General features: G+C 33.1%; 1 protein-coding gene across 1 annotated transcript in view; it reads left to right on the top strand.

Moving 5' to 3' along the window:
* The window catches only part of LOC145683352 (trypsin-2-like), a 275,021-nt gene extending 261,660 nt beyond the window's left edge, over positions 1 to 13,361 (top strand). Inside the window, exon 6 of the mRNA XM_081754690.1 lies at positions 12,518 to 13,361. Coding sequence (XP_081610816.1) covers positions 12,518 to 12,718 — 201 coding nt within the window. The 3' untranslated portion in view covers positions 12,719 to 13,361. The remainder of the gene's footprint in view (positions 1 to 12,517) is intronic.
* The last annotated feature ends 9,489 nt before the right edge of the window (positions 13,362 to 22,850 follow it).

The following is a 22,850-nucleotide window of genomic DNA, read 5'->3' as shown; positions in this document are numbered from 1 at the left end:
GTCTACACAAATATCAATCTCTAACAGGACAGCTAGCATGTATTTCAAAAATTCAAAATATTATGATATTTAATATAATTTTAGGACGAAAACGTATCAAAAATAGAAAACAATGGATACCAGGGAAAGTATAGAGGCAACTGAAACGTCACTCTTTACAAATTTCAAACAATACGAGTCCATCATATTTGCTGAAAATCATAAAGATATCGTGATATTTAATATATCTTCACCATTAAGAGCTCAAATAAATGTGATAAAATTGGGAAAAACGGAAACTGTAAAGTTCAACGACACTAGAGTTTACCCAAAGATCAACATCTTTGAGCTCAACATATTTGACGAAAATCGTTAAAGCATTTTGATATGTAGTCTGATTTTATCACGAAAATCTAACAAATTATTATTAAAATTTCGAAATAAACTTAAAGTGCAACGACCACCGATCCACACTCTACAGAAATACCAATTTGTACTAGGGAGAAGTGGAATGGCCAACAACACCAAACTCTAAGCACTTATCAATCTCCACCAGACAGACGCATTTGCCGAAAATCATAAAATTATCATGATATTAATATATCTTTATCACGGAATTATAAAATATGATAATTTTTCCCCACAATTGTAACTACAGTAGCCCCCGATTCCAATGTTTACACAAATATCAAGCTCCGAAGGCGCCACATATTTCCCAAAATTTATTAAAATATTTAATATATCTATATCAAGAAAAATGTGAATAATATGTCAAAAACTTGGCTACCACTCAAACTGTAATGCTCGCGAAACCAAACATTACACAGATGTCAACCTCTAGAAACCTGGAACATTTTTTTGAAAATTATAAAATTTTGGTGATATTTAATATATCGTTATCAGGATAAACTATTAAAAATATGATAAAAATGTGGCCACAAGCCAAACTATTTTAGAATTGTTCTAAAGAGATTTTAGAATTGTTGTCTGTAACATTTGCTTGACCAGTACTGTCGTTACTCCCTTGCGCTATGTTTGTTGGAAACTGTTGTATCTGCTGTGCTCTATTCAGAATATTTTTGTGTCTGCAGGCGTATGCGAAATGATTATTTCTGTGGCATGAAAAACATTGTTTTCCATACGCAGGACAGTTACGGAAAGCATGAAATTCGTTGCACCTTCTGCATGGACACTTCCTTCTTTGATTTTTATTTACTTGAGAACACCGTTGACAAACAGTTGTTACCCCCTGTTGATTATTCTGAATTTGCTTAAACAAAACTTGCGCATTAGAATGCTCCAAATCACAAGCCATTTGTACTGCTTCCTGAAACGTTAAATTGTCCTTACAAAGTAGTATACTTCGGATTCGGTTGCTTGATAAACCACAAATCAATTGATTACATAATGCAAGCTCTTGATATTTTTCCAATGCACACGCGGAAACAGCGTTCTGGAGCTCTGTTGCAAACTGCATGACATTTTGGTTCTCTTTCTGTTTCATAGAATGAAATTTAAAGCGATGCGCCCATTTGCTGTACGTGATTTCTGAGTTGCTCTCCAAAACATCCTGTCTCTGATCTTGCTCTGAAGACGAAAAAGATGCCATAATATCTGAGTTAGAAAGCGTTGTTCGAAATCGACTGCGCCAATTTTGAACACTAAAGTTAGGTTAGGTTCTCTTAAACTTAATCTACACCTTTATATTATACATAGATATATTTGCCTAAATCATTTCCAAATGCCTGTAAGCTAATACTGTTGGACAGACTAATATTTATACTCAACTATAAAGACTATTAATTCCAATTCACAAAATCCATTTGTTGCCGTATTACATCCACATCACACTTGCATTTCACTATACTGTAGTATTTTCAAATAATAAACAAACGTATCCATTACCTACATATCCACATACTAAGGGAACATACTAAGATTCACATCAATAAATTTTTAATATATTTACATTACATAAACTAACTGTTTACACAGTATAGACCCTGTTCCCTAGCAACCTACTAATATGAGTATGTGCCATTATCTCAAAACGTTATCAGCCCGTGGCCTCATTCCATACCTACCAACAGTAACCAAATTCCATTATCAAGAATTTAATGGCCTAAGAAAGTCTTTTATAAATATATTATTCTGCTGCTCACTATGAAATTGAAAGTATAATATTGCTGAAAATGGTGATCCTTTCATAGAACTGATAAAGTGATCATTGTGGAATGAGAAAGTCTCAATCTTCTATGAAAATACGTAATTTATTGTATTCACGAAAACAGGCAACTATCTGGAATAATGATTTGCATCTAGAGCAAAGGTCCACTAACACAAGTCATTCACAGTTCTGACATAAAAAAGTGTAAAATCAGAGGTAGAGATATTGAACACGAGTGGTAATAGAAGTAATTTTAGTTCCATAACTATACACTAATGTCGAAATATCACCGACTCAGCAGCTCTTCCTTTGATTCAAAATTCAATGTCTTTTGCTGTTTCTTCAGACGTTATACCACAACAAATCTGATATGCATTTTTTTCAAACAAATCGAGATACAAAGAGTACATCTTGAGCATATCTTACTCTTTTAACATGACAGATGACTCTGCAATACACTTATCAACACGTAAGTTCAACCACTTTTATTCAGCAATCTTCCAAGACTTCTGAGTACCATAATTTCAATGTGTAGTGCTCCCATCATAAGCACAACGTTTTGTTCACTGCTTTTTTTCTGAATATGCACTCCATTTAAGATCTAATTAGACGAAATGTATATATTCCTATTAAAAATTTTGTTGTAGCCAAATTATTTTAGAAAATTAATTAGATCTTAACTATATATTGCTATTTGCTTTGCGCGTGATATCCATTCCAGAAAATTTTCCGCAAAATGATCAAGTAACAAATACTCATTAACCATAAAACTGATTGAATTCATGTATGGATATGTTGATAAGTGGAAGATCATTTAGACAATTTGAAAATTTTTATAGATCAGAAAATCCCAGTACTATATAGGAACGAGCGAAACACATTTTTATGAATGGAAGAACCTTCTGTTGTGATTGTAAAAATTGAAAAATATTCTATGAGTTGGAAAATTTTCATTTGGAAGTAAGAAGTTAAACATTTTGTGAATCAGAAGGTTTTACTGATCTGTAGAAACAAGTGAAGGAATTTCCATAGATTGGAACATTTTCATTACCACATAGAAACAATTGGAAAATTTTCCATAAAACCGACAATTTCAAACATTATGTATAGTGATGTTAGGTGTTAGTTTTCCAATATATTTAACTCACATTGATCCATAAATTTGATTTCCTGTAGAGGAAAGTTAGACAGGAACAAATTATTATTTTCCAATTACCATTCGAGAATCGGAAAATTTTCTAATATTTCGAGTTGGCAAAAAAATTGCATTATTTCTCTCAGTCTTTTTCCCTTTGTCTAAGCGTGTGGGTTTGTATGTGTGTAAAGTTGAGGAAACAGTGATCGAGTTCGTAAAGTACAAACATCCCATCTCGTTGATTAAAATATAACAAGAACGCGAAAAGAAACCTTTTTGAATTTATTAATTATTTCGAAAACAGAATATTCCTTTGTTTTTTTTTTTCACATATAGGCCTGCGCATATAATGATATAACTACAAAAAGTCCATATGAGAATTATTTTCGTAACAGAGAATAAGAAGAAATGCTTTAGTTATATTTAGTTTAACACTCTTAAAATATAACTCAAATTTTGAAGTTTTGTTTAATCAGTATCTTAAAGCAGATATTTTGCATTGCAAAACTAACATTATTAGGTATGAAAAATATATTAGAAATAATAACTATCTAATAGAGAATATATATATGACAAAATATGACACAATATATATATTTATGTTTATTTTAAAATTAAAATGTAGTTACTTGCTTTTAGAACGTAGCGCTTATAGCGCACCTTTCTATGTTTTAATTATTTTATTGTAGTAACATCTACCTTGCTTTTTAGTTACTTTTCACTTTATCTTCTGAATGAACATATGAAAAAATAAATGTTCATATCCAGAAAATCTTCAGTATTTGTTTCCATAAGTTACATAAACTGGAATTTTGAGTACTCAAAAATTTACAGTAGGTACTTAATATTATCTCTAATTACTTATATACGTTGCAAGTATGTAAATCAAGAAATTTAGTAAAGCAATGAGAAAACTTCTTCTTACGAGTTTTAAACTTAAGAAATGGGATTTTGTGATATGAGAGGTGAATTACGAAGGTAGAATACATTAGAGTTTCACAAACATTGTTGAACAAATGAAGAATTGTTAGACTTTCACTTCATGAAACTTTTTCAGACAATATTTCTAATCAATAAAATTTACAGCCAATTTTGTAATTAATTTTCTTAAAACTCTTCTTCTTCTGTATTCTTCTCTTCCTCATTGTAAGCCTCTTGCATTATCTAAGAAAACGTAAGATTTAGCATATAATCATCATTTGACCATTCGTGCACGTCTTCTTCTTCTGTTTCATCTTCTGTTATCCATTTGTTTAATTTTGTAAGATAAGCGGATGCTTCCTTTTCCTCTTCTTGTTTTATCATTCTATTACCTCCATTTTAAAATATTTCTAATAGTTCTTTATCTTTCTCTTCCTAATCATCATCTTCTACAGCTTCTTCCTCTGCTGCTTCAATTCCATTAACTGTATCTCTTTCTTCTTCTTCTTCTTTTCTTCTTCTTGTTCAATGTTCATAATTTCTTCTTCTGTTATTTCAGTTTCATTAAATGCATCTCTTTCTTCGGTATTTACCTAGGTAAAATTATTTGTTGATAATTTTACTTCGTTATTAATTTTCACGTCTTCCTCTTCCTTATGTTCCTTTCTTCTTCCTTTCATCACCGTCTTCTTCTTTATGTTCTTCCTTCCTCTCATGATTGTCAAAATCTTCTTCTTCCACCACGATTACATCACCCACTTTCATTTAAAGAACATGGGTCTTATTTTGTAAGTATTCTTGTTCTTCTTCTTCTTCTTCTTCTACGTCGTTAATAAAGTCCGTAATCTCTTTTAATAGTTATTGCGTACTCGTCTTGTTTTTCATTTATTCCCAACTATACATATATATGTATTTTTTGTAAAAAAAAATATATTTTCCTATATGTATGAATACGTATTTAAGTAGGATATATAAGTATGTAAAACAGGATATATGTAAGTATTTAAAAAGGATAATTTAATAAATGTATATACTAGTATTTAAACATGATATATGAGTGAGTAAAACAGAATGTATATAAGTATTTACAAACGGATATAAGTATTTAAAAAAGGAATACAAGATCGATAACGATAAGGAAAGTAGTATACATTCGTCTTTCTATATTTGTATTCAACCTAAAATAAAAACAAAATTTATCTCGTTACTTATAAACACATTCGAAATAGTTATAAAGCAGTATATATATATATATATATATATATATATATATATATATATATATATATATATATATGAAAATATTTAGAAGCAAAATGTAATACAGAAATTTATGATGACGATAAAACGTAAAGCATACCTATCCAATATCACACATGAACTAAAACGATTTGCTTACTTGTTCGACAAAAATAACCACGTTAGATAAAAGAGTGTACATTCACAGTTTGCTTCAAGTGTGCTCTGTGCGTGGAAGTTTATACTTATTCTTCCATTTCTGAATTTTCGTTTTGACCCGATTTCCTTTTGTAATGCTACATGACTCCTAGATTGGTTAATGGTGCTATATTAATTATTCTAGTGAAGCAATGTCTCATGAGAGAATGTTAACATTTTGTGCATAAGTTTTATGGTTCGATCCCAGCATACATCTAATGGATTTAAGCAAACACTGCAAGCATGTGATTCTACATTTTACCATCTAGCTCATCATTATTATTAACGCCTTCCTTACTTTCAAAGCATAATCAATAAACAATTTTTAGACAGTTCTCTAATGATAACCATCAAGTGTGGTTGTCTTTGGAAGTCAATGATTGGAGGAGTATCATAACCCATCTGAGATGCCAGGAAAAGTATGGATTTTACACTAATATCATTCATTTTTGATGTCTCGATAACCTGCTCTGTTAGTAGATGTTCCTTATCTCATACGGGGTAAATATAAAAGTAAATGTAAATACTCGGTGGCCCCGAAAAGTATGGATTTGACATTAATATCGAACATTTGAAATATTTTAGAAGTCTCGACATCACTCCCAGCTCCCACAACTTAGAAGATAAGATGACGTGTTCGGAGTTTCATCACTGAAAACAGCGACCCCAAAACTATGAATTTCACACTAATGTCGACCACTTTATCAAGTCTTGGTATTCCCACGCCCTAGTGACCACCCTGATCTACAATAAAATATACTGAATGCGATTGAAGTTTCACCATTAATCTCAAAGTCCAAGTAAACTAAGGATTTGACGGTAATTTCAGTCGTTATTGAACTCTTTTACATGTTCCAATAACTATATTGTTAGGGCTGTTCCTTAAGTCATATGGGAGGTAAATTTGAAAGTAAACGTGAACGGGAGTTGTACCATTAATCACAGTGACCACAGAAACTACGTTTTTGACACTAGTATCGGCTATTTGTACATGTATTGGTACTCCCACACCAGTGACCACCCTAATCCACAATTAAAAGTACTGAATGCAATTGGAGTTTCACCATTAATCACAGCGACCAAGAAAACATTGGGTTTCACACTAATATCAACCATTTTGAATTATTTTACATATCGTGATAGCCCCCACTGGATGGGATTTTTCCTTAACCTCATGTTGGAGGATAACTTGAAAGTAAACATGAACTTGAGTTTTATTATTAATCTCAGCGACCACAAAAACTATGTGTTTGATACTTATCTAGGCCATTCTTTCATGTCTTGGCATTTCCACCAATAGTGACCAAGCTAATTCACAATCAAATATAGTGAATGCAATTGAAGTTTTACCATTAATCTCAGTGACCACGGCAACTATAGATTTAACACTAATATAATTATTGCGAATTATTTTACATGTCTTGATAGCCCCCACTGCTAGGGGTTGTTCCTTATTTCCATGTTGGGGATAATTTGAAACTAAACATTAACTTAATTTTTCCATTAATGGCAGAGACTACGAGAACTGACAATAATATCGATCATTTCCCAGCTTTATTATTTTCACTTGTTTCGATAACCCAATCACTATTAGGGGTAAGTTCCTTACCTCATGTGGGGATTACATTGAAAGTAACGTGTACTCAAATTTACCCAAAAAACGCTTCGTCTTGAGATGAGACTATAACTAAAATTTTATAAATTTCATTTCAGTCTGCTGGTCCACGATCACACACAACAGACCAATAGACAGATACTTTTATTTATTAATATTATACAAGTATTGAGGAAGATTGCTGAATGTTAAAACATTCATGTATAATACATGTAATGTAAGAAACAATAACTACGTGTGTGCTGTAGTTTGACCTAAAGCTATGAAAACTAAAACAAACAAACACACACACCGTAATGTTATTCGTTATATTATTTTATCACAGAACAAGTGATACATCTTTTTAGTTCAGCGTTCAGCATCTGCTCTCATTCAAGACTCCAGACATGTTTCCCACGACACCTGTTAACGGAAGTGAAATACGAATCATCCATACAAACAATTACATATTCTGTCATGTAATATTTAGTTCAGTGGCATAACAAGGCCAGGCGGTTACCCGGGCAGACATTGGTCAGGGGCCCCCTCAGAAAAAGTAAAATGTTGATCATATAATCACCTTTTTATTTTTGACATTCAACCACTTCATTTAGCAGTACATTTTTGAGGTACATATTTTAATATTAAATAGCATTTATATTTTTAAGTTGCATATAGTTTGTAAAATTATATTTTTTAACCAGACAGAAGAAAAGATAACCTTAAACCTGGGAAATTCATATAAATGAATAAATTTTTAAAAATATTGTAAATATTTTGATTTTTTTAAAATTACTTTCAAGCAGGATGGAATAACATAAAACTTCGTAGAAGTTCTCAGCATTTATTTGATGTTTTCTTCAACAAAATAATATAAATTATACAAATAAAACATCAAATACAGGATTTGTAGTGAACTTAATATTTCAAATACTTTGCGGTCTGTGTAATATATAAAACTTGTATTTTAGCACGAATATAGTCTTATATCACTGAATGTTACAAAAGAAAGAAAGGAAAATTGTGTTGGTAAATTACAAAATATTACGCTATTTGTAGATATTTTTATGGAAGTTACCAAAAATTAAGTACAAATGCATTTGTTTGACAATCACTTCATATAGTTCAATGGCCATTTGACACGGAGTATTTAACAATAACAACAAAGGGAGGGACTTGGGTAGGTATTGACTAAAGCCTATTTACTAGGTATCGTCCTGAAATTTTCCTGATTGAAATATGAGAAACGCTAATCAGAATATTCGGCAACGAGTTCGAACCAACGCCTTCCCGAATGCGAAACCAACGCTCTGCAAACTGAGCTAGTTTGCTATAGATACATTAGAATGTTTAAATACAATCTATGTTTCTTTTGAAAATATGGGCTTGGCAAATACGTTTCTAGTACTCCGTCATACCTTTCACAAAAAAACGTAAGTCACAATATTTCAACATGACTTTTGTACGTACACTTTTGACATATGTAAGTTTGAGCTTACAATGCATGATTTAACAACGCTTTCGTGTTACAATAACAATTATAACTTCACTTTACTGATGCTTTCTTTTCTTTTGAAATTCACATACAGTGAGATATGCGGTGCCGAAAGCGTGGTAAATTGAACACACGTATCTCAATTGAACCACGAACTGCGTCATTAATATTTACAACCCTCCTTGGCTTAAGCGATGCATGGCCTGTTGTGGAAACCACAAAAAAGCAAAATAATTGCAGACCTATAAACTACGGAACACGTTGCGGCACGCTTTTATATATTAAAGTTTTATAAAAAGGAAAGAAGAGGTGAACTTAGCTCATTCAGAGATCTTGAGCTCAGGGTGTGCAGAATGCAGGAAGAATTCACCTCGACATGATGAAAGTGATTTTAGATTCTGACATTACAGGTGTGTGCTAACAACAACCTCCATTCCCTGGAGTAGTGTGGAACGAGAAAATCCTAGGTAACAATCAATCCGAAAGACAAAAATCCATAAAGTCGTCTGTCATTCTCCTTTAAATCCCGACCCTTGCTGCTGTTATTTTAAGAAGCTTATTCCAAATAGCAGCATGTTTATTTTCAATTTAATATGACAAACAATGCGGGCAGTCTTGATTGAGAAAACGGCAATCATCACATACTGAGCAGGGAGGTCGAAAATGTAGCATGATTATCACTTGTTTTCAGTATATTTTTTTCCCAAACCACTTCTTGTGACAGAATGAATTTCGCATTTGCGTTTTACATTTACTTCGATGGAACCAGTGGACCAGAAACTTGTGGGTCCCTGGAGCACCGTCTTGGCAGCAACGGGTTATTAACTATAAAGAATTCGAGAAACACTTACGTGGTAATGACAGTGAATTTTAAAGTTATAAAGGACACATAAATGTAAGTGATTTCAAGGTTAGCTCCTTCTCTAAGTTGTACATTGAATTCACTGGTAAAATAAAAGACATGCATAAGTTATGTAGTTGTAAGAACAAAAACAGTGGAGTTAAACGAATATATAACATTGAGTTTATTGCTTCAGACATATTCATGGGACGTGGAATTTAAATAATATTATGGTTTATTTACTATTAATATTTCTAAGTCTTTAAAGCTTGAAGTTACGAATTTTTTAGAGCGACGGTTCATTGTTTTGTATCAGTTGTTTTCTTGGTAAGTAAATACACCGTATTCTCTGTTTTCATTTGAGATCGTTTGTAATTAAACGAAGATATAACATGTAGTTTTAATGCTACGGGTATATTCACGAAACGTGGAAATTAAATGTTATTGTTTATTTAATATTAATAGTTCTAAGTTCTGCTTTTACTCAGCTATTTTAATAAACACAGCAAGTGACCGCAGACATTGATTTCACCGGAAGATGACTGAACACATCCATACTGTATCCACTATAACTTAGATATAATCTTTTCTAGTCCTATACAATCTTTTATCACACATACACACACTCACACACACGTGAATTCCTAACGACAAAAAATGTTATAGTATGAATAGCATTTTATTATATGAAATCTAAGAAGTGTGAAATCTAAGATTTTATTATATGAAATCATGTCATTACAGGCTTTAATGTTTCAAAGCCACTTTTTTAATCAAAGCAGAGTTCAATTTTCAACTACGTCTTCAAATATTCAGGACCGTAGCATCGTCATACATTATCCACAATCAGTTTGACATATGACCTCAAGAACATACTAACTTCCATTAGACATAATCTAATCTGATGCTTCCTGTAAAAGCGACTTTGCATTAAATGCTACATCCCCCTTAGCAACCAAGATCAAAATTGATTTATCTCAGCATCATCAACAGTTCTTCAATAATAATTTTCAGGTGGAACCCATTTTCTATGGGAAGCTTGTCTGCTGCATCATCATATTCAACGATGGGGCGCAGTTAACATGTTTCATCTTGTTTGTACAGGTCCCTATCAGAATGAATGAGTTCTACCACTTATAACCATTCACATAACAACGACAATTTTCACAAGAAAATGAAGAAGAGGACAAAGCATGCTTCATCTTGTTTCTACACACAATACACGCATATACCTACATACCCCTAGTACCAGTCCAATTTTCACATAGGAACTTTTCTTACGCGCTTACCAAACGCTTCCATTCTACTTCTATAATTCAACCAAGATTTTTTAGTTCATGGAGTGAAGATTTTTAAAAAAATGTGCAATATACTGACGGATTTTAATATAATGTTCTTTTTTAATTGACTGCTTTGCTTTGTTATTAACTGTGAATTCGAAAACAGTCTAGCAAGGGTGGCAGCGACAGCTAGTTGAGTTTAAGGTCTTGGTACAAATGCTCGTAACAGTGATATTCAAACTTACTTGAGATGACTGTCAAAATTTTAGGCAGCATTTTTCCTGGGGAATAATCGGCGAAGTTTGAACGTAATTACCTTACTTCATCTCGGCAATTGTACCAGAAGTTGAATGTGCAAACCAGAAAAAGAAGCAACATAATGTAAATAGATAATAATAAGGTTATAACACTATTCGTCTTAAACGCATAATACAATATTGATGCTGCTGTAGTTTAATCAATAACTTTAGAAAACTCTACATTAGTAAGAGATTTTTTACATTACAAGAAGAAATATGTTTCCAAGTAATGAAAAATGAGCTCTGTTTTAAGTATTAGTGCATAATGAATTAGTGCAAAATATATTTTTCTTCTGAGCATATATTGAGCACTTCACACATATCAAAGAGAGATAAAGATGAGGTGAGTGTTGGATTAACTGTGACTGGGAAAGCAGTAACCGTATATTATAAACTTGCTCACGGATTTAATCTGCCCACTTCCCACAGGCTGCATTCCAATATTTTACTCGTTTGGCGAACGTCATTAAGATTGTTAACTGCTAAAATCATAGAACCCTTTTCAAAAATATTTTCGAAACGTACTCTTTATTTTACGATAAACTGTTTGTACTCGAACGTTATTTAAAACGCGCGATGAATTATAATGTATTTTTAGCTCTATCTTCCAACTGCATTTCTCCAAACCTTTAACATTTCAAATCGCACTGTGTTATATTATGTATTTAAGTATTATTTTATTTAGGTATTTATGTATTTATGTATTTATTTGAACATATTATACTAGTTAAGAGACTAGGGTAAATATTTGTCCATTAATTTTTGCAGAAAGCACATAATAACATTTAACGAATAGCATCTTAATACTATTTTATATTGCAAATACATTTGTAGAAAATTATTATTAGAGGATATTTAATGTATATTGTTTGCAGAAGTAAAGAAAACAAGTCATTATCCTAAAATGATTAAAAGTTCTACCTATTTTTAAAGTGTACAGTTACAACGTTACTTGTAAAAGCTGTAACTGTGAAAGAGAGTAATCATTTATGATAGGATTTATTTATTTAGTGTTATTGGTATGTTATTGGTATAAATAATTGAATTGACTTTATTTTAACACAAATAATAATACTTATGTACCTACATATGCACTTCGTTATATTATTTACTTGTTTAATATTATGATATTCCAACCTGTGCACCACGGTATTAATTTATCCTCATCTAATAAAAATAAATGTTTCCCTATATTTTACACCCTGTTAATAGAAGTGATCATGATTCAAGTATATCTGCTTGAAGATACTGTATTTCAAACTGCCTCTTGCAAAATCAATCTGTAAAAAATTAAAGTACAATTCTGTAGTTTTGAACATAAGTATACAAATGTATTCTATATATAAATAATAATATCTGTCTGTTTTAGGGAGATTCAGGAAGTCCCCTAATCTGTCCAGCAGTCACTGGTGTGATAACAGGTTTAGCGGATAGTGCATATGACTGCTATTATAGAAGGACACCCGCTGCTTATGTCCACATAGGGTCATTCGTGGACTGGATATATGAGACCATTGTGTCCAACTCAGATGAGATTCCTGACGAGCGTCATAATATACGATATGTTTAAATCTCTTCACATATAATTACAACACATAATATTATTATAACCAAAATGAGTTGTAAGAAAATAACATACATTAGATACTCATTATATGCATATTTAGGCTTTTATACTGGAAAGAATAAAACTGTCATTTTTCCTACAAATGAGTTAAATTTTAAAAATAGACTTAAAAAATGAAAACTTTATAACTACATATTTAAAGTCAACTTTTAATTGTTGACTTTAAGCCTAAATTTAATATATAATCATTGTAAATTATAAGGTTCTTTCTGAATTAACCAGAACTCCCGTTTTGGATATTTACTCCATGAAGAGTGGTTTCCTTTATACGAAATTCATTCCCGTTTGAGTTGATTGCATTTAATGGATAAATATAGTACACTCCCGGAAATAACTGTATATCTAAAATTTTGGCCTTCACAAACTGGAAGAAACATATGAATTGGATAGTAGAATAACTGTTAATATGTAACTTTTTTGTAATTCCAATTGTAATATCGATAACTTTTATTATGCTATTATACATTAAATTAGACTGTGAATACTAAAACGTATGAACTAATAATTATGTAATCACTTCTGGGGAAATCTTATTAACTAAAGTTGCAATATAATATGGATTATTTGCAGAAATCTCAAATAAATTAATTAATTGATAATTAAGAATGTTTCCTTACCTAAATTCGAAAATCGTGGTATGATCGTATGTGCAAAATCAGGTGATTAACAATGTGTACACATTTACAGACACGCAAACCCGTAAAGGATAACTTTTTAGCCATATGCCGTCAAACCGACCTCGTTGGGAGCAATTCTTCGACCAGAAATAATGCTCTTAGAAAGATTTGACTTACATATGGACATGTTTGTCATTATATTTTGTTGACGATGCTGGAGGCATCTGAAGCTTATACCAATTAGTTTCCAAGATATCCCATGTAGTATTTCACTATGTTTGTTGGGTCCTAGAACCAACAACGCCTGCAAAGTGTAAAAGCTTTCAGTACCAACAATATATCTAAAACTTCATACCCTTCGAAAAAAATACACAAAGAGGGGTGGAGGAGACGAGGGGCTTACAGTTCTCTTTCCTCAATCAGTGTAGTCAACTTGGGGGATTTCTTCCCAAGTTTAGAGAAATATCTGAATCAATTGGAAATAGGATGGGGAACCTTTTAAAGATGAGTATTTTGGGAATTTTTCTAAACTGTGGTTTCACGTCAAATGTATTTAACACCTATACATTGTTGGGTTTATGCGTTTATACTAATTAACAGCTCAACTCTTCTCTCGTTTCATAGTGGTTCATCATGTAACAGTATGATGGCCCATAGTATCTCTAGTGCCCATCATGTATTTCCTAAAAGACCTTAGGGGAAAAAGAAAGAAACAAAGAAACACAAAAAAGTAACACGTCGAAATACAACAATGAGAAGAAACGTCCACTGCGGGTTGGCATCTTTGCGTCAAGCACAGGTGACTACTTTATGGGAAATTTCTGACAATGCAAGGCGCAGCCTGATACCTTCCATGTCTTATATGAAGATTAGTGCTGTTTTGTATTCAAGTGTGTAGTTTAACAATTACTATTGTGTTAAACGGTGCTCTTACTTAAATCTACGAAACAGTAGTGGAATCTCAACAGATAAGTGTATATTTTCTTTCCATCTATATTTAAAATATTTACTAAGCAGTTTTTAGCAAATACCCTTCAGTAAATATTCGGATGTTGGGTCAAGGCTAGGATGAGTAGATTGGAACGGAACCAGGAGCGACTTTAGTATTATAATTTTGGGTAATATTTCTCGGTTATGGATACATATACATTTTGATTGATTAATGACAGTAGGAAATTACTTTTCCAGTAGCGGTTGATATTATGAGTAAGTATCTATCATTAATACAAATAGTAGAAGATATATTTAATCTTTATTGTATTTTTTTAGCATTTATATATTTTCAGATATTTTGGGTAGAACCGTGCCAACCCGGCTTACCCACTAAAACCGCCACTGAACGATATGTGCAGGATCTACACCTCTTCGGGCTACAATTGAAAGTCAAAGACGTTCTATTTGCATATATGAAATGTGTCATGGGCATGCCCATAAAATTACCCAATTAAGATAAAGCTTGCAAAATTTGACCTCCCTAATGTCTTGAGAACGAAGATAATTTTAAAATATTTTTCTTAGGTTACTTGGCAGGACCGGATAGCGCATATTTCCCGATAAAATTCTACAGGAAGAGTCTTATGGCTGACCTACAAGGAATGAGACTATTGAACGCAACTTAAGGAATCCATACTTCTTTTGTCTAAAAATAAAAAAGTCCATTACATATATAAAAGGAATGACAGAGCGCATACTCCTTTCAAAAACTATTCAAAAGTATTAAAGCTTCCAAAATTTAATTTTGCTAATGTCTAGGGAACGAAAATAATTTTAAAATATTCTTCTGGGTTGTTTGACGAGAGTGGATAGGGCATATTTTCCGATAAAACTCTATGGACGAGTCTTACTTCTAACCTACAAGGAGTGAGACCATTGGAACGAGCCTTACAGAATCCATAGTTCTTTCGTCTAGAATAAAAATATATTACCCATATATAAGGGATACTCCTTTAAAAATAATCAAATGAAATAAAGCTTGCAAAACTTGATCTACCTAATCTTTTGAGAACGAAAATAATTTTTCAAAAATTTTCTGTTTTTATTTGGCGGGAGTTGAGGGTACATGTGACCTGATAAAATCCTATATGTCGGGCCTTTTGGCTAGGCTAGAAGAACTCAGACAATTGGAACGAAATTTACGGGGGGTGACAGGAAGCATACTCGTTAAAAAATATATTCGAATGAAATAAAAGTTGGAAAGTTGATCTCCCGAAAGTCTTGCTAAAGAAAATAATTTTAAAATATTCTTCTTGGGGTATTTGGTGGGAGTGGATGGGGTATATTCCCCGATAAATCTCAGAATTCAGGTGTTACGGCTAGCCAAGAAAGACTGAACGAAATTTTCAGATGCATAGTTCTTCGGCCTATTATTAAATACCGAATGGAAAAAACTTTCTATTTACATGTACAGAGAGGGGATATTTCCCCATAAATTCAATTATTATTATTATTATTGTTATTTGAACCTATGAAGTTCAGTTGTTATGGTAAGAGTTTGGGGAATGAGGTTTCGTTCGGCAAGGTTTTGACCAAAAATAAATTATAGGCAGCTGGGTTTGGCAACGCGAGTTTCTGACTAGACAAGTTTGGTACTACGACCACATCCATTAGCCACTTGGTCACAAATGCATCAGGTCCTGCCCGCTGGTCTATTCCCTAGCATATGTGGCTTCTCTGAACGTATTTCAGGGTTCGATTCCCGGTTTGAACAACACATTACAATCATTCTCTCTTATTAATCACCTGTCGTCAAGTTAAAGAATGTACTTGTGAGACGTTAAAGTAGAGAAAATTATATTTGTTTAATAAATGGCTTGGAGATCTATAATGCAGAGAGATAGCGTTTATTTCTGTGGTTATGTGCTTACCGCTTCTTTTAGTGTCGTTCATTTCTATCCAACATAAATGAGGTTGTGATGTACAGCATTGTATACGTAGCAAAGGCGTCATTTATTGTTGGAGAGGGTGGTGAACTGTGTCTCCTCCATAAGTTACACCATATGTATAGCAAACATCACAAGGCGTTATTGTTGGCAATACTTTGATTTGTCGTATGGTGAAATTCATATTGAATTTGTTTTAAAAATCGAAGTCTCGTACGAAATTCAAACATCTTGTATGGGCATCTTAGTAAGGCACCCCATCACCTTCCCTCCCTTATGATTGGTACCAAGAAACGATGAAAACCATATTTAATTATTTTAAATGAAAAGCTCAAACTATAAATTTCGTGCCTTATGGGATTCCGAGACGGAGAAATCTGATTATCATGATTGCAACTTCTTATTTCTTTTTCTTCTCTTCTAGGTCAAATATTAAAATAGCTATTAAAGACGTACTTCGTTATTTTAAATGAAGGTTGAAACACAAAATTTTGTGTGTCTAATGTTTGTAGATGTCAACGTATAGACAGCGTATTATAATATTTCCAAGACTCATCCTTTTTTCTTAACGACATATTTTCTTCCGTTCTAGTACAAAAATCAAATTACGCTAAGACAATATTTAAATATGTCATTATATCGTCAAAAGAAAAACACTATTGTCCAGGAACTTTATATATAAAACAATTCTTCTCAGAGCATAAACACCTCATTGTGTTGTGAGTGTGTGCCCTCCCTGACTCCAATTCCATTTGTTTAAATTCCCCACTCAGCTCAATCTGAAGTGAAATAAGGCTCTCTGCACAATACGTTGACGCAAACCTTATATTATGGTGCTGTCCTTTTTTAAACGTGTTGGCAACGCTTTACCGTGGCGACTTGCATTACGTGCTCAAGGGACAATGGGATGTGAAGTGGCTAGGATTCTTTCTTTAAAAAAAAACTAGTTCAGGAGTAGTAGACGTCATCTACGTTTATTTGTATTGTTTTTGGTACTTTGATTGCGTTATGTAAATGACGAACAGGTGTGAAACGCATATTACCTATAAAGAAATATTTTCCCTTAATATTTTGGTGTTGCTCTTTGTCATTAATAGGCTTAGGAAGACGAACACTTTGTGCTAAAAGCGCGAGGATTAGCACTCTGGCGCCACCATGAAGTAAATTAGCAAGCGTTCATATCGATACTGAAGAGAATCTGTGACAGGATTGATTGTAGCGCCCCAGAGGGCCCTAATCCCTGAAAAGCCACAGCTAAGTTTAACGCCCAGTGCCGGAGCACCGAGTTAATAGTTATACGAAAGGGGTCGCCACCTGTGAACTGCTGGGAACAATGGAATGAAGTAAAACATAACACACAAAAACATAAACCTGCATCAAAAAATCCTAAGAATACAAAAATTAAAAAAAAAGAAAACGGCAAACGAATCCAACCTGAGCGAGACTGCCAGCTGTACACTCTACGAGTGCACAGAGAACAGCCCTTTTCTTGTGTCATGATTTCCTTACCTGATAATAAACCAAAACTTAATTTCCAAAGATACACTCGTGGGGTTTGGTTTCTCTAAATATAAAGAGTGGGATTATATGGGTTATAATATTTATTTAACTATGTATGTTTCCACAAGTAAAATTATTCAATGAGTATTATGCACGTAGAAATGGAATAATGTTGTTTTCTTTACATTGAGACTAGAATCAAATAAAATAAAATTCTTGTGACTTTTGAACTTGCGCAGTCATGCAACAAAACAGGCTTGTACTGTATATTGAGAGAATTAAACATGCTGCATTGATAAACCAATACACAGAAGATATACACACAAAATAATAGAACATTATGCTGATCAGTATACATGGCTTTAGTACATACTTAAAAAAAATATAGCTCGAGCAATCTAACTTTGAGAACCACGACTAGTCGGGTGGACATAGGGTTGGATAAGACATTGTTATAATTAAACATCATACATGACTGACTTAATATTAAAAAACAAATTAACCCTTTTTAAAAAGAAACATCATGTCATATTAATATTACTCATAGTAAACGTAGGGTTCAATAGGGTGGACAGCAGGTGGACAAATTGCCAAATATGGCTATAATTGACATTGTGACATACTATAATATAGACCCATGTAATCAATCTACTGTAGACCAAGAATGCGGCAGGGATACCTTCGGACAGAGATTAAGAAAAAAAGAACTGGAGAAGGAACAACATGACTTCCGCAGAGAATTGAATTAGCTGTAAAATGGCTAGTATAACTCAAGAGGATAACAGACGGAACCAACTTATTCTAAGTGGCCAAGCAAACTTTAAATGGCTACGATACGCTTTTGGCTTAGCAGTGATGATCTGAAACGACAATTATTATCCATGTGCATTATCTTACTCATGAGATGTTTATAACACAACTAAAACTTGTGTAAGTTAAACATAATTATCTGCAAAGACAATATGTAAATTATGTACGTGCAAATCCACAACTGGGTGCAATACGTACTCGAAATAAAAATGAATCATTAGAAATAGCGATGAACTCTCTATGAAGCAGAAAAACTGGCCAGCTGCGAGGGCAGGCGCATATCCTTTGGGTACTTACCCTACTTGCAGACATTGGATAAATATATTTCACTATTATTTTCTTAGATGCACTTGCTACACAAATGAGCAACACTTTAGGAGAGAAGAATAATTGCACGAGACACACGAACTAATGCATCACTCACATACATAATATACTGATCTTGGACAAATTAACGAATCACTATTACGACGTTGATCCTCTTGACTACCCATAACTGAAATCTGTTTGTAAGAAGATGTCCTCATTGCAAATAACCTTCTCCGGGCAGGGAGAAGCCGGTGACACATCCACTTCCTGGGTAGTACTGGGCAATTCCGATGATACGGTGGCTGCACACTGGTTTAATGTGATATACATACGTAAAGTATGTAGTAAGTACAAGACATTGGGTCATCAAAACAAAATCAAGACTGGCTACTTTAACTAACACATTGAAGAAACGCCAGAGAAAACGTGTCCGAGTAAATTCAATGGCATGAAACTATATACGTACAAAGCGCAAAGCCATATCTCACTTAAATGACATTTTGCTTCATCTTTGCTTTTACACTACGTAAATGGACTGAATTGTTCAGATTGATTATACGGTTACATAAGCATGAGTTGCTGCTAGATGAATTCATGGCTTTCATGATGGTGTGAAGAGAGTATATCAATACTGACTGGTCACTAAACATGTTGCGTTGGCTGCTTCCTAAAGACACATTCACAAAAACTAGCTTGTCACTGTTACATTGACAATAAGATCCGTGGACTTCCATAGTTGAGAACAGAATTGATGTAGGCCACTGGTAAAGGCAGATAGAATACTTAACCATTGTGTTATTTAGTTGAAGACGCGGGTGGGTTGGGGACCGCTGACGTGAGCTTAACTATGCATGATGAGCCTTAATTTATGCTGCAGACTAAGTTTATATGCTACTACTGACATGATGACAAATTCACTCCACCGATAGCACACGAGATACGAGAATATGCTTCTACTAAACCACTGTACATAACATAACAAAATTCCACACAATCTCAACTCACGTGGTGGAACAAAAGGAAGGTCTACGTCCCAACACCATTCAAATACTGCTTAAATTTATGTTGGTCACCGAGACTAACTAGCGTAAAATGTTCTATGTAACACAATGTGAATTAAACACACTTCTAAAATGCAGATGAGAATTATAAACGAAGATATGGCAAAATAAGTTGACCATGTAGTATCACTACATCCTGTTATTCTTCCATGTTCTGGCGGGGTACTCAGAATTCTTTGCGTGCGACCGCGAGCATGATGTTTCTACAGGGTTGCAAACTACAATTATATTACAAGATGTCTTGTAAATTACACCAGTATTACAATTCTAGCCAGATTATATAGGGGCGTTACATGATAATCCTTGACGATGTAGTGAAATATATTGAATAAATAAGTGTTTGAGTTAGTGTAGCTTTATGGAATTAATATTTTAGTTTACGCCAACATATGTATGTGAAATAATACAATTTAGTTTGAAACCACGAGAACGCTCATTGTGAATATCAATTGTAATGGCAGCGTATAATGAACGAATCAACTTAAAAATCGAGAGTGAACAATATATGTGATTAAATTACGAATTCTACAAGGAGTGGTGAAATAATTATATAAATATCTCCTTTAGCCTATGCGGTTCACAATGTAATCGTTCTAGTAAAAATTAGAGAAAATTTGTTATGAAAGCACGACTCAATTGTAACTCAGTGATTATACATTTTTAATATTCATTACGTAGTAATACGGTCAATTAACATAACTAGTCATTCCAATATTAATGAAAGTATAGTAAAACATTCGCAGAAACACCAATTTAATGGTGTTAATCTAAATTTATCGCATTTCAAGTAATTACACATTAAATGCTGCAAAGAGGAAGCGTGAGATAATGTAATCCAGACGGAGGCATGAATTCGTTATTGCCACATTAAGAATACAAAACTGCAAGGAATCCTTCTACAGGGCATTACTCCAAGTCCCCGTCTTGAATCCCTTGTAATTGAAGTATAGTGCAGTGATATGTTCAGTGAAGCAACGTGTGCTACGTGGTTGCGTATCACCAATCTCAAAATAAGCCGGCAATAATATATTATACCATTTTAAGATAATCCTTTGTCATTTTTTTAATTTTTACTATATATCAAAATGGACTAAAAGGTTTTGAATGTATATGGAAACAGATTTATCAATAGAAATATAATAAAAAAGTGCACGTAAGTAAATATAACATGCGAATTACTTTTCGAACAAATAAAATTTATGCCATGTATTTACTTTGTTTTCAGTTATCTTTTCTGCGAATTTTGTATGAATCACTACAAAAATTGTTAGTATTATGTATTATTTGTCAGGATAGTAAATGTACACCTATTTTTCGAGTCTGGCATTCCTGCGCTACATCCATGGAGAGTATGAGAATTAAATCAATCAAATGTTTACTGAGGGGCAAAGAGAAAAGATTTATCTGAATAAGACATTGCAGAAGGGCACAAGCTTTGAATACGAATAGTGCATAGTGTAAATAAAGGACGACACCGAAAGAGAAAGCCAGAAACAGCTGTTAAACTTAGAAAAAAGAGTAAAAATTTTCGAAGCGGGAACATAAAACACAAATACAACAAATACGCCGACATCTAAACGTTCACCACGCCATGATCTTGGTGTAGTGGTTAAGTTGCTGCCTTAAAAAGGCGAAGAACGCCAGTTCGAATCCCCGTCAAGGACGTCTTTAAAAAATTTTGTTAATAATACATACAGCTCATGAGAGATGGTTAAAGAGGTCGTATTTACTTTTTCGTAGCAATTATTATTGGTAATGTTTAGTACTGATCATACTTTTTGTCTTTGCGTATTGCTTTTATTCTTTTCTTCATTTCAAAAGAGAAGATTATCCGAACAAATGCCATTAAAATTCCTCATACTTTGAATGTAAACACCATTTGCAATTAGTAAAGAATAAAAATTGAACGTTCCGATGTAGGTGCAAAAAGTAAAAAAAAAAAAACATGGAAGTGGACCATACTCATGGTTATTAAAAATACAATTTCTACATGCCTTACACCTCCCGACCACGTTTCTACGTTAGAAAGTAAAAGTTTTGTGTTTAGGTTAGGCTGGTCAATACGTTTTGCAAAGGGGTCCGGTTTAGCTCTGACGCACCACAGATGCGAGAAGGGAGCAAAACACTTTTTCTCTCTCCGTCTGTGTGTCTATTTATCTATCTATCTGTATATATATAACGCTAATTGTGAATGCCATAACCACTCTAATCTTCAGCGGATTGAGACGAAACTTGGCACAAACATTAATAGTTGAAATATCTTGAAGAGGTCGTTAACCAGAAAAATCAGACGAAAATGTTCAAAATGGCAGCCCTTCAAACTCTTAAAAACTTCCAAGGGATCCAAATTTCGCCCATAAATAGGTATTCAAAAAGATTGAATAACTTTCCTCTTTTACTGAAATATTTGTGTGCAGGGACTTTCTGAAATATTGGACTCGATTAATCGCATAAAGAAGGTTCACGCCCTTTCGCTACGGTCAGGTTTTTTTTTCAGGAGGGGGGGTTATTTTCCCATCGGAACAAGATGATTGTTAGTGATGATATGAAATTACACATTGAAAGTGAAGTAAGTTGTGGAACGTGTTATTTGAAAGAATAATATAATAAATGTGCTTACCCCTAACACAGAGAACTGTAAATCATGTATTTCATGTTCGGGAGCGTGAATTGCGAGGAGTGGTTTTTGATTTGCTTTTACTAACACATTGCATTGCAAATAAAGGTAGGCAACATTAGTGGTTAATAATAATAATAATAATAATAATAAAATAATAATAATAATAATAATAATAATAATAATAATAATAATAATAATAATAATAATAATAATAATAATAATAATAATATAGGTGTTGTTTGTGGCAAGGCAATATTTTCCTCAATTCTTCTTCAAACG

This window comes from Thermobia domestica, chromosome 4 (genome assembly GCF_964235325.1).
Source record: "Thermobia domestica chromosome 4, izTheDome1.hap1.1, whole genome shotgun sequence".
NCBI classification, from domain to species: Eukaryota; Metazoa; Arthropoda; class Insecta; order Zygentoma; family Lepismatidae; genus Thermobia; species Thermobia domestica.
The sequence above is the reverse complement of the archived record's forward strand: the minus strand, read 5'-3'. Positions and strand labels throughout refer to the sequence as shown.